At 32.7% G+C, this 19,410-nt stretch overlaps 1 protein-coding gene across 1 annotated transcript; it reads left to right on the top strand.

The window, feature by feature from the left end:
• The first annotated feature begins 4,564 nt into the window (after window positions 1-4,564).
• LOC131644069 (uncharacterized) lies at window positions 4,565-5,950 on the top strand. Its single transcript, XM_058914495.1, has 4 exons — window positions 4,565-5,092; window positions 5,167-5,335; window positions 5,496-5,648; window positions 5,748-5,950. The coding sequence occupies exons 1-4, from the start codon at window positions 4,565-4,567 to the stop codon at window positions 5,948-5,950; spliced, it is 1,053 nt and encodes a 350-aa protein (XP_058770478.1).
• The last annotated feature ends 13,460 nt before the right edge of the window (window positions 5,951-19,410 follow it).

Below are 19,410 nucleotides of genomic sequence, written 5' to 3' on the forward strand. Positions count from 1 at the left end.
TGGCACTTTACATGATCGTCATTGGTTGACAGTGTAAAAATAATTTACACTGTCAGTGCACCATCCTTTTTTTCTATATTTTATTGGTTAATGAAGTAGTGAAAGTGGATAATAAATTATAAGTAAAATAATTGGTTAATGACTTTTACATTTTTGTGGTTAATACAAACAATTGTTAAACTGGTTAATAACACAATCTTATATTTGTGTTATAAAATAAAATTTAAATTAAATATTTTTTTAAAAATAAAATATTTTTAAAAAAATAATATTATTTTATTAAAAAAATATTATTCACCGTATAATTACGGTAAGTAGTATATACGGTGTATGTATTGGTGTAGGAATAACAAAGTTGATTTAGGAGAATTAGTACTACATAATGTGAGATTGAGGGTTCCTTATAGCCAAAGCTATTTCTAACAACATGAGATTGAGGGTTCCTTATAGCCAAAGCTATTTCTAACAACATGATAACCATCATAACTAACTCATAACATAATCATTATACATAGATTTTTCAAAAGCTAAGGCATAATGTGAGATTGATGGTTCCTTATATAGTGTTTTATTTAGAAGTGTTTCTAGATTATGTATGGGATATCTTTCATTTTAATTGACTCGTGACATATGTAATTCTTGCTGATTTGCTTATTAATGAAGTTGACTTTTTCTATAAAAAAAAAACTAACTCATATAACAAATTTAACTATATTCCAAACCAATATAGCAATTATTTATGGAACAAGCAACATACTAAAACTTATGAACTATTTATAATACATCACCTAATTTGTAGTTTTTAATCATTTCATTCCTATCGAAACCTTCAATTTATCAAACCATGATTGCTTCAAAGATTTAGTGAAAATATCTATAAATTGCAAATTGGTATTACAATATTATAATTCAAAATTTTCTCTATTAACATAATTACGAAGAAAATGAAACTTCCTTTTTATATGATTGCTCCTTCCATGATTATCACAATGTTTGACCAAATATAATGCATATTTGATGTCAACAAGCAACTTCATGTTAAATGCCTTAAGTATTTTCAATTCATCCAATAACATGTCTATTCATAGAACTTGACAATTTGCAAATTAAGCCGTAACATACTAAAGTTCACATGATAATAATGCAACTATCCATCTGAATTAGAGTAATGCAACTATCCAATGATATCATTTCTATCATCTTGATCTTCACCCTAATTTGAATTAGAATAACCAAACACTACTACAAGATCTTCCATTATCATATATACAAGATCTTTGGAGTTTTCTACTTCCATCACAATGTGATCAAATTTAGAATTCATTATCCTCAGTACCTTCTCAATCTTCATTACTTCACTCAGAACAACTCCAGCGGCATAGTTTTTTGTTTGGTTTGCCAACTGGAGTGTGTAGCATTTAAAATTTGAACCGTTGGAGTTCTCCTGGCTAGGCATTGGTGGAATGCAATGCTACCGCTGTATTAATTAAAAAAATGATAGAAATGATATATTCAAATTTTTCACTCACAATTTTATCTTTTTAGCTTTCAATTGATCATATATTTTATCTAAATTTTCATTTTCTTACTTCAAATTATTATTTTTAAGGTCAAATGGACCCTAATCAATATAATTTTCAACAATCTATGTTCCATCTCATGCAAAATTATCAAAATCCTAATCCTCAAAATTCTTAATTTCCCTCACCGCCAACAAACTCTACCACATTTTTTCCGTCTCCAAACAACCCAAATATGTATTTTATACCTCAAGTAAATACTTATGGAGTGAATTTTTCTCGTGATGAACCCGAAACATCGGTTGGGTTTATTGCCAAGTTCCACAATTTTCATACCAAATTGGTATTGAAAATACTACAGTTAAAAAAGAACAAAGGTGTTCCGTTAAAAAACCTCGAGAGGTATTCACAAGGGAAGATGATACACTTCTTATGAAATCATGGCTCAAAGTTTCAAAGGATCCTATAAAAAATAGGGTATAATTAATAAAAGTTACAAATGGAAGTTTAAATCTTATTGATTTAGGCTCTGTTTGGTAAGCCAAATGTTGAGCTTATAGCTTATAAGCTCGTATGATAATAAAAGACCTGTTTGGTAACAATCTTTTTATAACGAGCTTATAGCTTGTTCTACTGACGTATAACTTATTTTCCATACGCTATTTCAAATAGCGTTTTAGCTTATAGCTTATAGCTTATCATTTTTTCTTCTAATTTTATCCTTATTATTTTAATTGAATTCCACTTTTACCCTTTATAATTTATGTTAATATAATATATAAATTATATATTATACTAGGCCCAACCCAATTTAATTAATTTAAATAAACCTAATTTATACACTTTGAATTGAAGTTAGGTTACAGTGTGAAATGAAGATTGATTTCGGCAAGGTGGAGCATAGCAGCATAGCAGGTGGTCAATCTCTTGCAGGTTTTTCTTATTCTACTATTTTTTAACTATTGTTATATCACCACGATAGAGGTAGGTTTCATGAATAGCAACTCTCTCTTTATAATTCTATATCATGATATTTATTGTTTCTTATATAATATAAAGTATATTTTTAGTAACACGATGCAATTCTATGTGATAATTTTTTTTTAAATAAAGTAAAAAGCATGACGTCACCGATGAGATAAATATAGTTCTCCAGAATGTTTATTTGTAGCAGCGTTATATTGCTGAAGCAATTTTTAAGAAAAAAAACTACAGCCTCCTACTTTACCCACGAGATAAATAAACCATATTTCACAATTTTTTTATATTTATGATTTTCATGTCTTACTTTATTATATTTATTGAGTTGAAATGTTATTAATTTATTTAGTTAATTTGAAATAAAATAAAATCCTATTAGTAAATTATACAAAATTAATTTAGAATTTCAAATTCTCAAATTCAAAGTTAATATTTAATTTTAATGATTTTCCATCTTGTTATCGGATTGTAGTTTTTTTTAAATAAAATATTTATTGTTTTTAAAAAATCATGTCATTGTTTGCTTGTACATCAAGTATTTTTTTAACTTATATGATTCAAAAGCGCTAATCGATCTTCAATATAGTATGTTGTCAAATTTAGAAGATGGCCTCAAATAATGATAAAATGGAAGGAATCAATTTTAAATGGTCAGATGATTCTGAGTATGAAAAGTTTTTTGTGAGCTTTGTATCAAGTTCATTCGAAAAAATGGACGTGTATCATTTAAATGGAAATAGATTAATCAAGAGTTTGAAGCTGCTGTCAAACGAAAATGCATAGTAAAGACTTTGAAGAATAAGTTTGATACAATGAAGAAAGATTGATGCATTTGGAGGTTTCTGAAGTTTAGTGAAACTGGCTTAGGATGAGATCATGTTACAGGAAAGCTTAGTTGCTCAGATGATTGGTTGGATAAAAAAATTAAGGTTAGTTTGTTTATTAAATACTTTTAGTTAATTTACAATGAAAATGATTTAATATAAGATCTTAAAATTAATGGTTAATTTTTTTGTAGGAGAAACCGAAAGCTAAAAAATTTCTTAATAAATCAATAGATCCTGCAATAGAGGAATATTGGAATCAACTATTTGATGACAATTATGCAGGCGGGGATGAGGTTGTTGCACCCTCTGTGAATTATGAATTGGTTCAACCTGTGGAACATGTTAATATTGAGGAAGAGGATGAAGAATATGGTAGGGAAGATAATCATCATTATGAGAATGATGGAGCATATCTTTATGCAGAATATCAACGACATGCTTCTCAAGTGGAAAATTTACTTCAAGAAGAAAATTCTTTTTGGCCTGATTTTATGAATGAGGTGGGTGGTACCCAGTTGCCTAACGAAGGTGTTGGAGGTACACAAGTACATGGTGAAGATCTTGAAGGTACACAAGTAACTGGTCAAGATGGAGGCACAAAAAAAGTTGCACAAAACATGACTAACAAACCTTTTAAAGGAAATCGTAAAAGAAAACAAATAGGAGAGGCTGCAAAACTAGGCGGTCACATAGAAACCTTGATATCTCAATCTCATAAGGCATTGGAAATAATGCAATATGATGGAAATGCAAGTAAAGAATTTAATGGTAGTTTTACAATTGCTACAACAATGACAATTATAAATCGGATGGTTACCGATGGTGTTTTGGAAAATGGTAGTGAAATGTGGTGCTTTGGGGCTTGTTTGATTGAGAATGAATCAAGGCGAGAGATTTTTATAAACATGGTGGATGACGAGTCTAGAAAATTATGGTTAACGTATATGCACTCCAAAGAGAAATGAACCTTTTATGAATATTTAGTTTTTAATGCTTGTTCCTCTAATTTTGACTTAAAATTTATTTCAATTTTGTGAATGTTGACATTTGTTTGCAAGGCTTGTGCCTTTGGTTTTGACTTGAAATTAGTTTCAATTTTTTGAATGTTGAAATTTGTTTGCTTTTGGTTAAAACAAATATGCAATCTATGCTGAATTTATTGATGTTGGCGTTGAATGGTTTGTGTTGAATATGATTATTAATAATTAAATATATTTATTTATTAGTAGGTACATCATGGATATTGCTGAAAGGGAAAAGAAAAGAAGAAATTATGCACTTTATTGGATTATAAGATCAAGTACAATAAGTGCAATCGCTACATATTATTATGAATATATTTATAAAGAACCATGTATGACTTCACTTCAAATAGGACAAGATTGGATAAATGAGATATTGAATGGACACACTGTTCGATGTATGCTTGCCTTTAGAATGGATCGAACTTTGTTTACACAATTGTGTGAAGAGTTGCAATCGAAATATGGATTACAATCAAGTAAAAGAACGACAGTTGTAGAGAAGGTGTGCATATTTGTGTATACACTTGCTATGGGTGCTTTTAATAGGGATGTTAGAAAGCGATTTCAGCATTCTGGAGAGACCATTAGTAGAGCATTTCATGAGGTTTTAGAAGCAATTAGCGGTAGAAATAGGGGCTACCAAGGCCTAGCACGTGATATCATAAGACCAAAGGATCCAACTTTTCAATATGTACCACCTCATATTGCTAATGACGAGCGATACATGCCTTATTTCAAGGTGTGTGTGCATGTGTGTGTGTGATAGCTTATTTCTTATCATGATGGAAACACCTTTATCTTATTTTTTAACAGTATTGTATTGGATGCATTGATGGTATAACTGCATGTATTCCTGAGGCAGAGCAAATGCGATATAGGGGTAGAAAAGGAATCACTACCTTCAATGTCATGGCTAGTTGTGATTTTGATATGTGTTTCACATTTATATCAATTGGATGGGAGGGATCAGCACATGACACACGTATTTTTCTTCATGCAATCAACACACCGACATTAAACTTTCCAAAGCCACCAAAAGATATTATTATATATATTACTATAAGTTTATTTTCTTTTTCTTTTTTTTGGGGGGGGGGGGTGGTTTGTTTTATAAAAAATACATCTTTACTCTTTTTTTACAGGTAGATATTATCTGGTTGACAAAGCATATCATGATAAAGAAGGATATTTGGTGCGTTATCCTAAGATAAAGTATCATCTGTCGCAATTTGAATATGAATCTCCAACTAATGCACAAGAAGCTTTTAACCGTGAACATTCATCTCTTAGAAGTTGTATAGAAAGGTCATTTGGAATGTTAAAGAAAAGATAGAAGATACTTAATAAAATGCTGCAATTTAGTGTTAAGACTCAAATTGATGTTATAATAGCAGCATTTGCACTGCATAACTATATTCGCATCAACTCACATGATGACCCAATGTTTACCGTCCTTGACCAACATCCAAATTATGTACCTCATGATGATCTTTCAGATAGTGTTGTTGGTCCTCAAGGTGGGGACATACTAGAAGGGGAAACAGGAAGATCAATCAAGACGAAGGAAATTCGTAACAATATTGCTGCTTTAATTTAGAATAATAGGCGATAAACTTATTTTGATTATTATTTTAGATTAATATATTTGTAGTTGAGATTATCTTAATTTTTATTATATGTATTGCAACATTTACATATGTGTGTTTAATATATTTTATTATTATGTTTAATTTTATGTATCTTAAATATTAATTTGAGATACATTTTATTATAAATTAAGAATATCTGGTATATGTTTGCAATTTCGCATAGAATCGATTTTCAAGTCTCATAAGTTTACTATTGTATGTGTACACCTTGATATGAAACATTAAATTTTTATTATAAAATTGAAACAAATTTTTTTAAAAAATATTTAGCATATAAAATTAATATAATAATAGTATATAAAAAATTTAATAAATATAAATTACTAAATTTTGAAGTAACTTAAATATGGATTTTATTAAAAAAATTTAGAAATGTCCTTTTATGTAATTTTATATTTATCAGCTAGTAAACCGCTAATTTTACCAAACACTTTAATTAGCTTGTCAACTATCAGTCACCAGCCATTAACTATAAGCTATAAGCTATCAGCCATCAGCCATAAACTATGACCATCAACTAGCTTATCAATCAACCGCTATTTTGACAAACAGAGACTTAATAAAAAAATTCAAGAAATGATAGTTAGTGGAATAAATAGTTATAATTATATAAAATTATAAAAAATTATTGAAACAATAGGTAGTTATTATGATAAATAATAAAAATCTTACTGATTTAATAAAAAATATAAGAAATGATAGTTAGTGGGATAGTGGGATAAATACTATAATGATTATACAAAATTATAAATAAAAAAGATAGTTATTATGATAAATAATAATAAATAAATATAGAAAAATACAAATTTATCCTTAATTTTAAATAATAAAAATCTTATTGATTTAATAAAAAGTATAAGAAGTTAGTGGGATACTGGTATAAATAATATAATAAATATATAAAATTATAAATAAAAAAATAGTTATTATGATAAATATAAAAAAATACAAATTTACTCTCAATTTTAGCGCCAAAATTTGTTTTTAGAAAACTTAACAAATTTAATTATTAATAATATATATATATATATATATATATATATATATATATATATATATATATATATATATATATATATATATATATATATATATATATATATATATATATATACTCTATGACATATCATATGAGAATGTCATATTTATATGAGAATGTGAGAATGTCATATATGGACCCGATTACGAATTAAAAGAAACGTGACTCAATCCTATTTTGTGAGAAAGAGTGGTCCAAAGTTTAGCAAAATAGGAATCCTATATATAACTTTATTATTACCAAATCCTACATGTCAATAACCAATAACATGTCATTTGAGCCTATAAAAAATATGAGTATTGTTGCCTTGATGGTCAGTAGGGTCCTTTAATTTGGCAGGTCCCATTTACTCTCTAGTTTTCTTCTCACATTACTTTCACCTTTATTTATATGGTTATTTATGAGATAAAAGCTTCTCAACTAGAACCGTGTGATATCAGAGATTCCTGAAATGTATTCATGGCTATCTTGGTTTAAGAGTTCTCATACTTTTCTCTTTGGAAAAAGCTACTCCTTCTATTTTTCTTATATCCGACTTTTCCTTAGACAGTTTGTCTCTTGCTGTTCTTTATCATCATATCAGGATCCTACTCTTCAATATAGAGTTTTGATTTCATGTGCATTCACTACGTTGTCATAATATGTCCTATTCATTCACTATCACATTCAAATTCAAGATCAGCTTTATTTATGTTTGTTATGCATGTTTAGAATTAAGGTGGATTTGAAAAAATCAAGTTGATAGTGTAATTTTCTAGAAGTTTCAAGCGGTAGCTTTTTCAGTAATTTTGTATCATTTGCCATCTTATAATATTAATAAATAATTAAATACATTTTTTATGTCTCCGACTAATCAAATGACACAATAAAATTCGTCTAACTCAAAGGTTCAATTTAGAAATCGCGCTCATTCAAACTAGTGAACAAGTGTGTTCTATCTGGATAGTCCCGCACATAAGCAAGACACTGCCCCATTTCAACTATTGTTATCCATCTAACGGTTCCCACACTTGTTGTCGCGTTCACTAAAGACAGTTTTAGTTAGGGATGACAAACGCGCGTGCCAGCCTTATTTAGTCCCCTCCTGGAGAAGCACAAAATATTTGGGTGGATCAAGGCGGGGCAGAGATATATGAGGACTGGGCCTATATCTTGACCCGTCCCATAAAAAATGAAGGTCAGAAGGGGCAGACACTGCACCTTTTAAGCCTAAATGAAAAAAAAAAGGATTAATGCATTTGCTCGTAAAAGTACGCAAGAAACGAGGCGTGGCAAGACAAGCACATAAGAGGGTGTGGGATAAAAAGCTTAGCCCGCCACACAAAAAAGTGCGGGAAAATAGGCATGCTCGGCGGAGTAGACTCGTTTTATCACCTCTAGTTCTAACCGTTGCCCTTATATAAGTTTGACTCCGGATGACACCAAGGTTCAATTCATTACATAGTTTCAGTTCATTACTGCCATGCCGGAGACCTTCAAAGGTGGATAAATACATTTTTTTTATGTCTCAGACTAATCAAATGGCACAATTAACTCGTCTAACTTAAATGTCTGATTCATAAATCGCGCTCATTCAAGCTAGTGAACAAGTGTGTTCTATCTGGGGAGGCCCATCACTTAAGCAAGACACTGCCCCATTTCAACTATTGTTATTCATCCAACGGTTCCCACACTTTGTGTCACGTTCACCGAGGACAGTTCTAGCTAGGGATGACAAACGCGTGTGCTAGCCTGTTTAGTCCCGCCCTGCAGAAGCCCACAATATAATTGGGCGGATCAAGGCAGGGCATGGATAGATGAAGACTGGGCCTATATATTGACCCACCCCACAAAAATGAAGGTGAGAAGGGGCAGACACTGCACCTTATAAGCCTAAAAATGAAAAAAAATAGATTAATGCATGTACTCGTAAAAGTGCACAAGAAACGAGGCGTGGCAAGACAAGCACATCAGAGGGTGTGGGATAAAAAAGTTTGGCCCACCCCACAAAAAGTGCGGGAAAATAGGCATGCTCGACGGAGTAAACCCATTTTATCACCTCTAGTTCTAACCGTCGTCCTTATATAAGTGTGACTCCGGGTGACACCAAGGTTCAATTGATTACATAGTTTCAATTCATTACTGCCATGCCGGAGACATTCAAAGGTGGATAAATACATTTTTATGTCTCAGACTAATCAAATGGCACAATAAAACTCGTCTAACTCAAAGGTCTGATTCATAAATCGCACTCATTCAAGCTAGTGAACAAGTGTGTTCTATATGGGGAGTCCCGCACTTAAGCAAAACATTGCCCCATTTTAACTATTGTTATCCATCCAACAGTCCCCACACTTGGTGTCGCGTTCACCGAGGACATTTCTAGCTAGTGATGACAAACGTGTGTGCTAGCGTGTTTAGTCTCGCCCTGCAGAAGCCCACAAAATAATTGGGCGGATCAAGGCGGGGTAAGGATAGATGAGGACTAATCCTATATTTTGACTAGCCCCATAAAAATTGAAGGTGAGAAGGGGCAGACACTGCATCTTTTAAACCTAAAAATGAAGAAAATAGAGTAATGCATGTGCTCATAAAAGTGCGCAAGAAGCGAGCCATGTAGGGATGACAACGGTTTGGGTACGAGTTTCACACTACCCAAACCCGCACCCGAAATTTTCACCCGAACCCAAAGGTTGTTCGGGTGGAAAAATAACACCTACGCCCACACCTGTTAGGTTCAGATTCTTTCACCCAAACCCGCAGCAAAATACATAAAATACCTTTTTCCTACAATTTTCCACAATATATATATATAATATAAAAGCGGGTGTGATTTCGGGTGCGGGTTTCACACTACCCAAACCCGTACTCGAAATATCAAGTGACACCCAAATCCAAATCCAGTCAACTCGGATTTTCACCCGTTGACTCGGGTTCAGGTGCGGGTGGACCTTGTGGGTTTGCGTCTGCTTGCCATCCCTAGAGGCGTAGCAAGACAAAAGCACATAAAGGGGTGTGGGATAAAAAGCTTGGCCCTCCCTATAAAAAAGTGCGGAAAAATAGGCATGCTCGGTAGAGTAGACCCGTTTTATCATCCTTAGTTCTAACTGCCATCCTTATATAAGTGTGACTCCGGGTGACACCAAGGTTTAATTTATTTCATAGTTTCAATTCATTACCGCCATGTCGGAGACCTTCCAAGGTGGATATCACCAGTCTACATCTTTTTTTGTTTCGCACAAGAACAATGATGATGTCTGTCAGAAATGTTGAATCTCGCAAACCTACACATCAGACAATCATTTTTGTCAACTGATTCAGTCGTCGTCAACTTCCATAATCATCAACATTGGTAGCCTCCAACGCTAGGGATGCTTGCGGTGCAGTTTTGATGCGTTTTTAGAGAAAAACGCATCTGATCAAATGGTAAAATTATTCGCAATTTAATTCGATTTTGGATTACTATTTAAAAAAATTTGACTTGATCCAATTTTATGTGGTTTAATTTGAATTGATTTTTGAATATCCTAATTATAAATTATAAATTTTTATTAATATTAATATTATAAACATACGATAAAATGATAGATTTGAAGTAAAATACAAGTTATAGTTTATTAAAATTTAAAATTACAAAATAAGAACAATTGATTATGTTTGAAACAAATAAAATATAAAAAATAAGTAAATAAATTAAACTAGTAAATAATACTAAATCAAATTAAGTATCAATAAAGAATAAATTGACATCATATGTCATACTAATAAAAAATAAATAAGTATAAAAATAAATTAATACAGTTCGGTTTTGTTTGGATTAGTTTTGAAAAAACAATCTGAAATCCGATCTGATATGAACGATTTTAATTGAAGAGATCATTCGTGAGTACATTGATCGCTATACTAAGGTATATTTGGAATTAAGAGCATTGAATAACGATATGAAGTGTTGGATCATTGAGAAGGGGATGAGAAATAATTGTATGCTCTATGATAATTAAAGCCTGAAAGGCATGGGAGATATGAGTGATATCCTTAATTGAGCCCAATCTTACATTAACTATGAAAAGAAGTTGTTGGTTGAAGATGTAGAAAAGAACAAAGTGTTAAGTAAGTGACTCCAAACACAAGAGGGGAGGATTGAATTGTGATGGTTAAAATCAAAGTCCAAGCATAAAAACTTTAATTTATAAAAATGTTTTTTATTTTACTAAGGAAATAGATATTTAATAGCAGAATAAGTGAATAGAAGAATATCAGAGTGATGAAAAGAAGGAAATACAGTGGAAAGAAAATAAAGCAATGGAAAATAAAGAGATAAGGGACAAATAGATGCACCAAAGATTTATATAAATTTGGCATATCTACTTTTCCCTCCCCTACCCCCAAGAGTTCCCACTAAAATGATTTTGAACTTTTCACAAGATTTTCCTACGAACCTTCTTACAACCAAACAAGATATTTTACACATGTTAATATCCAAACCAAACAAATATTTTAATAGATTAATATAACAAACCAAACAGAGATTTTATCAGGCTAAATAGAGTTTTCACAGGCTAAAATCAATAACCAAACAGAGATATTAACAAGCGAATATCAAAAATCAAACATAGATTTTAATAGGTTAAGCTCAAGAATGAAACAAAAAATTCTTACAAAAATATTACACAAGAGAAAAATACCCTCTTAAGTAAATATAATATTAGCACAACATTAGTACAAAATTTCAAAAATATTATTGATTCTTTCGGCACTAGGGCAATGTTGGTGAGAGAATAGAAAAAGAAGTATAAAAAAAGAGTAGAAAGTGAGATTTCAAATTCGAATTCTAGTGTAAAAAGAAGGGAGGAGATGCCTTACTTATACAAGATTTTTTTTGGCTAAAATGAAATATCCATATAGATTTTTAAAGTTCTAATCAAATAATCCTTGTAATGGATCATTCCAGGGTGACGAGTCTCCCATTGTCCTTTAATTTGATTGATCACTAATGCCGAATCTCCGTAGACATCAAGGTTCTTGATTCTAAAATCATTGGCTTCCTCAAGGCCAAGAATGCAAGCTTCATATTCAACAACATTATTCGTACACTCGAAACATATCCTTGCAGTGAAAATATGTGAACCTTGCGAAGTGATAATAACTGCACCAACTCCATAACCATAAGCATTATAAGCTCCTTAAAAAACTAACCCCCAACGGGATCCAGGTTCTGGTCCTTCTTCTGGCAATGGTTCATCACAATCTCTAGATTTCAAGTACATAACATCTTCATTAGGGAAGTCATACCTGATGGATTAATAATCTTCAATTGGTTGGTGAGCAAGGTACTATGCCAACACACTACCTTTCACAGCTTTCTGAGTACGGTATTTGATATCATATTCAAATTACAACATCTTCCAACGAGCAATTCTTCCAGTCAGAGCAGGCTTTTCAAATATGTACATGATTGGGTCCATTCTGGAGATCAACCAAGTAGTATGATTCAACATGTATTGTCTCAAACGTTTAGTAGCCCATGTTAAGGCATAACAAGTCTTTTCAAGCATTGAATATTGTGAATCACGATAAGTAAACTTCTTACTCATATAATAAATGGCTTACTTTTTTCTTCCAGTTTCATCTTGCTGGCCCAAGATATAACCCATGGAATTATCCAACATAGTCAAATACATTATCAAAGGTCTTCCATCAACAGGAGGGAGCAGAATAGGAGGCTCGAGAAGATACTCTTTGATACTGTCAAAAGCTTTCTGACAATCAGCAGTCCAACCTATCCATCCAAAATTGCTCCTTCTCATTTTCCACATCCTCATAAAACCAACTGAAGTAACCACACCCAACTTGCATAGATCGCTGAATTTTTCAGTCTCTGGAGTTCAAATATAGATACAAGATTCCAACTCAAACACAAATAAAACAGAAATTATTTGTATACCTTATAATTTGGACAATCCTACAAATGTTTTCCAAAATTCTTAATCATTGTTGTCCATTGGAAGAACAACCATGTCTCCACAATGACGGATGAGTTTCCATCGTGAGCTACTGTATAAGTTTGAATCACCACTTTCTGAGTTTTTCAGTTTCAACAAGGATGAAGAACCACCTGAGTTCATGCTTGCCTAAACCCTAATTCCTAATTCTAAAGATGAATCCCTAATTCTAATTTGCCCTAGGTCAAATTTGAGAAACATGGAACACACTCTATGTAAATAGAGAAGATGGAGTTGTCTTGTCAAGTCAATTACCACGTATTCACACATAAACAGACATTTGAGGGTAATTGATGGAGAGGACTCATGTGATGCCATTTTGAAAGTTAAAGGATTAACATGACACTTTTTAAAAGTAAGAAATCAAGCTGAACTCTGAAATAAAATTAAGGGACGAAATAAACTTGATATACATGAGTTCGGAGATAAAATCAAGAGACGAAATAAATTTGATATAAATTGAGAGTTAGATTGTGAGATAAAACATAGATTGCTTTAGGGTCTAAAATTAAGAATCCCAAGTTAGGCTAAATTGCAAGCTTACTTAACTCCTCCACAAAGCAAGGGTAAGAGTTAGTAGAAGATAAAAAGAAGAAAAGAAAAAGAAAAGTAGAAAAAAAGGCAATAAAGACAAGGGTGAAATTATGTTGATTGACGAAGGCTAGGGTTGGAATGAAGAAAAGGACGACAGAGGTTGCTTGCGCAAATCTAGCTAATCTGGTCTTCTGTTCTGGCCCAACCAAATACACACAGAACAAACACATTAATTAAACTAAACTAACCTCTCCCAACCCAATGTCATACTATAACCGTACACACACAAAAAAGCATTCACCAACCAACCATTCATTTTTATTAAAATAATTACTATACTCACTACATTACATTACATTATGTTTCCACAGACAATCACAGAGTGTTGCAGCAGCAGTTTCTTGAAAAAACAAACTCCCTTTTCAAAACATTCACATTTCTTGCCTTCTTCTCTTACGACATGCACCCCCCTTCTCATCTTTTCATTTTCACACCCCTCCCTTCTTCTCATCAACTTCACCATTAGTTTCTCATGCTACCACCGGCACAAAGAGTTTGGTTCCCTTGGTTCTGTTGGAAGAAGCTGAAGCTGAAGAAAAAGATGATCATGTTTTTGTCTGCAACAGGTTGTGAGATCCAACAGTGTTTCGTTTTTTACTGCGGATTTCTTCTGAAGAAAATGGGTCTCTTTAACTTCTTGGGTACTGAAACAACTACCTTGTACTTTGTCTTCTCCTTCCTCTTCTTAATCTTCCTATGATGTTTTTTTTTTTTTTTTTGATTTTTTTAAGATTAAGATGTTCTTGTTGTTGGTGGTGGTGGTGATGAAGTGGTGATATTGGCTACACGGCTCAATCTGTTAGCTTACAAATACTGGAATTAATTAATTTATTAATTAATCGCCATTATTGTTAATTAATTATATTATTTATTTATTTATTTACCGTTGTTGTTAATATAATATGCAAATGATTAATTTTATATTTTGGATTTGGTGAAATTATTATTATTGGTTTGATAGTTTAATGACATAGGAATTTATTTTTTAATTAGGGTCATGCTAACCTGTGCCCTTAGGGCACATGTTAAGGATACTTTAAATAGAAAAAGTTAAATGTAATTAAATGTAATAAAATCATATTTAAAATTTCGATACATTAAATGCACGCGTTTCAAAAAAAAATTCTATAAATATCTCATTAACATGTGCCTTGGGGCACATGTTAGCTTTTCCCTTTTAATTATGACAAATATTTTGTATGATTATTTTATTTTATTTTTTTAAAGCAAAATAAAATAAAATAGTAAAAATATTATTATAAAATAATATTGTTAGGTTTGAGTGGGTGTGTATGTCCAATGTTGTAGGGAAAAGAAAAAGAAGAAGAATGAGACGTTTGAATAAAATATTTAGAAGTAAATAGGGAAGAAGGTAGCTAGTTAGGTAATGGTGTAGGAATTGAGGGAGGGATGCTTTAAATTTGGAGGGTCCCTTTAGAGGTACAGAGTATAGAGACACTTCAACGTCTAAACACTGTTTTATTACCGTTTCTATTTCATTGTCAGTCTTTACATCTGTCTCTCTTTACTCTCAATTTTTATTGCCCAATGTTACGTGGGCCTTCCTCTCTCTATTTCATGTAAATAAATTTTTTGTAAGGACTACAAAATTAATAGAAATTAAGTAAAATCTAAACATAAAATGCTTTCATTTAATAGGGACAAAAATAAATGTTTTCGTAAATGAATTCAAATGTAAATCAATTTAATTTTATTCACTTTTAGTCCTATTCAATTTTACACAATGAGTTTCTTGGAAAATATAATTTCGAGAATAATTGATTGTGGTAAAAAATGAGAACAATAAATGATATGTATATATTTCTATGCGATAATAAAAAAACATGTGGAGATAAAATGAGATTGGATTCTGGTGCGGTGGAGTGAATTTCTAATACAACAAAACGCAGGTAAACTTGTAAGGTTAATATTCTAATGTACAAATTATAGTGAATAGGTTAGAAAATAGTTTGAGTATTTGAATGAGAGAATAAATGCTGGAATTTATATACTTTGGATAGTTAGAGTCGTTCTCGTGTGATCAAGATCCTAGTGCTTGGGGGCGCCATATTTTATATGACAACGGTGAGTGCTCTATGTCATCAATGTCTTGACGCACACATTTTTTAGATTGTGCCTCATCTTGATTGGGCTTTACTACCCTTGAGCCTGTAATCGGTCCAAAAAAGTTTCTCCAAAATGTGTCTCTCTGTATGTATGGAGAGACTTTTCAAAATACTGACTCTTTGTCCCATTCATGATGAGTTCCTATCTTGTAGAAGTGGAAAGATTTAGAGCATTTTTAACGCTGATTAACTAGAGGTATGATTTCTAATAGTTTATTGTATTTATACTTCATCAACATTGGATATGATTGACGTGGGAGAAGCAACAGGAAACATGCTTTCCATAGCCAACAACTAGTACTATTTGACACATTAATTACCATTAAAAATTATTTAAGTTGCTTTTATACAATAAAATTAATTATAAATATAAAAAATATGTGGGATCAAGTTTAAATTATTATAAGCAATCACCATTTGAGTAAAAATAAATTAAATCAATTAAATATTCTTTAAACCCTACATGGTAATTTGATCCCACAAAAAATAATTTAGTTGACTCAATTTGGTATTTTGTTGTTAACCTCAATAAAAATGCTCTTTGAGAGTTGGAACATGTAACCTTGGAAATACATACATTAAATACAATGTCTTGTCAATGAAATGTTTCATAGGAACATTTTGCCACATGGCCCGAGACTCTTAGGGTAGGAGTGACATTGCGCTTTAGGGAGCTCAAATGCATCGAGTGTTGTTATGATCCCGATGTGAACTTTGTTTGTTGCTTACCATTTGTTTGTGTTCCTTTGTTCTAGGTCGTCGATTCGGCTCCCTCAATGTGTTATATAAAGACAATTTCTCTTCTCAGATTATATTTCACCTTTTGGCAAATTGTCTTTTTCTTTCTTCGCCTACCCTCACCATCATTCCCTAAACTTCGACAATCATTTGATATGCATGTTTATCTTTCCTTTTCAAATTTCACAAATCCTTTGGTTCCTCACACTTTGAGTGATTTTCCTTGTAACTTTAGCTTTCCGTCTTCAATCTTCTTGAAGTACCATTTCTCTCCTTCTTATTTACTATAGTCACTTAATGCTTTTTTAGCAATGACAAATTTAAGAGATGAACCTATAGATATTATAAATATATTCAATGGTGACAATATAAGCACGCCTTGTCATGCATACGGGGTGGTAGATCCAGAAGTACATGTTATTGTTCTTTTCACGTGTGCCTTCCCTTTGATCGAACTCATAGTCCTTACCGACAATTCTAAATCTAGGAAGGGTTCTATAAAAAGTGGTAGTGGACCCATGAGTCCCCATTTTTATGGAACTGTAAATATCCCCATAGGAGGAGTTGGAGGGGTAAATGTGACAGATCTCGAGCCTCTTGAAGCATATCATGATGATCTGAGGGCTCGCTCTTTCATTAGGATTTTTTAGTCATTGTATGGAAGGGAACCCAGTGGTAAGAAAGTTAGGGAGCATCTTGATTTTTGGGGTCATTCCAAGACATATAACAAACATTTTCTTTTTGTTAATAGTGGAAAAGAGATGGTTTGAAAGGACAAACAAGGCCTTGACTTGCCCGCTGATGCCACTAAGTATTTTTGGATGGATATGGAATCGATGGGGCCATCCTTTGACTGGTTTGTTTCTCCTCCCGAGCTCGACAAAAGGTTGTGTAGCTCTTTTGTCGGATATGCGGTGACGTTTCATAAGTGTATATTCTCTAGATTAAGGTTTTTGCCCCCATTCAACAATTTTTAAGTGGAGGTATTGAATCATTTGAGAATCACTCCCTCCCAATTGCATCCGACCGCTTGGGTTTTATGAAGGTATTCCAATATTGGTGCGAGTGCCAAATTGGAGTGTCAACTTTACATTTATTTTTCAATATCTTCAATGTGACATATACTTCTTCTAGAGCGGAGCGAGGGAAAGGGTTTTTATCACTTCGTCAGCTGAAGAAAGTGTTTAGCATGTACGTTGATAGTTGGAGGAATTTCAAAGATTATTACTTCCTGGTTGGCCCTCAGAGTCCATAATCCTATTCAAGCTTATGTATTTTTCTAATAAATAATTGTGCCCTTTCTAGCCCTGAGGTTCGGAGCCAGCCAAATATGGGAATAAAGTCTGGAAAGGTTGGATTCAGGACCATTTCTTTCGGACTCTGAACCAATATTCATTTTCATCATATGCTCTAACTCTATAGATGGGGCGTTCAAGGAGGGTCTAGTTGCTTTCTGGGAGCGCTTGGGCTACGAAAAATGGAGACAACCCTTCAAATGTGTTGCCTTTACAACATAAAAGGCGGTACATTAATACCCGGTCGATTGTAAAAGCGATTGTTGTGCAAAAAAAAGGTTTTTAGTGGGAGAGCGAAGAACCGTCTATTGTTTTTCTTTATTGCTCTTATAGCGTTTAACACAACCCTTAGATTCACTTTGTTTGGTAGATAACATGAGGTGATTTGTGGTATCATGAGGAGGAAGAAGGAATACACAACAAAGAGTACTCCCCTGCCACCTCACCTACTGAGCCTTACTCTGAATGTTAGTGAAGTTGCGGAGGAAGCCACCTTGGAGGGGACTAATGCTTAGGAAAAATCAACCTAAGTTGGTGAAGAGAATATGTCATACTAGGAGCTTCTGTCTTTAAAGAGTCGGAGCAAAATATTTCACGATCATTCGAAGCCTCCTGTTGGTGATCTCGCCAAGATGGATCATTGCTAAGATACAACATAATAGGGAAATACTTGCTAAAAATTTCAAACCTACATGACCTACCCCCATTAAGGTTATCTTAGGTGGTAATAGAGGGGCCTTTCCTTCTTAATCTCTTCCAGAGTTATTCTGGATTATGGGATCTCGTACAATTAAGGAAGTGCAATCTTGCTTCCCGAAAGGGGATTATGCTTATGATTAGAACATGTCATATGTTGCCAAGTAAAAATTGATAGCAGAAGTGGCATTCTAGATGCACCAGTGTGCTTCCTTATGACTACAACAACCTCTAGTGCGAGTGAGGTTTTGGTACCTATAGATTTCAATAAGAAACTTGCTACCATACAAAAAGAAGTAGAGAAACATGGTGCTCATTTTGTACTTTATATTTATACAAAGGTCACTCTTCTAGATGAGTCATTGGAAGAGAAAGAGAAAACCCTTAGGGAAACCCAAGCTTCTCTGGCCAAGGAGAAGAAAAAGCTTGGCAAATGCTTATGAAACACTTGTTTATTCTTCGTTTAGAGACACAGAGGTGGAAAACACCCTCAAAAAAGAGAAGGAAAATAACTCAAAGGAGGTGACGTTTTATGGAAAAACTTATGGAAGGAGGTTGAAAAATATATTTATGAGATTACCAACATTATGCAGGCCACCTTTTAAAATTTCTTGAGTCAAGTAGAGTTATTCTGCCCTAGTGTGGAGATTCCTCAAGAATTGTTGTATGTTGAAAAACAGGTGATGAAGGAAAGTTGGTTGGGGACGAGAAAAGATTCTTGTTGTCGTATTGATCAATTATTCTTGTATTTTCCGTCGGATTTTTGTAATGACATTGTCTTTAAATTTATTATAACTTTTACCTTATAATTGATTGGCTTTGCATGACTTGTTTAAGGATGATTCTACTTTATCATTATGCTCCCGTGTTGGTTTTGTTCTCGTCGTTATAACCTTTCATGATTTTATTTCATCATATGATCTTTCATGATTTTATTTC

Source organism: Vicia villosa, linkage group LG1, assembly GCF_029867415.1.
Source record: "Vicia villosa cultivar HV-30 ecotype Madison, WI linkage group LG1, Vvil1.0, whole genome shotgun sequence".
NCBI classification, from domain to species: Eukaryota; Viridiplantae; Streptophyta; class Magnoliopsida; order Fabales; family Fabaceae; genus Vicia; species Vicia villosa.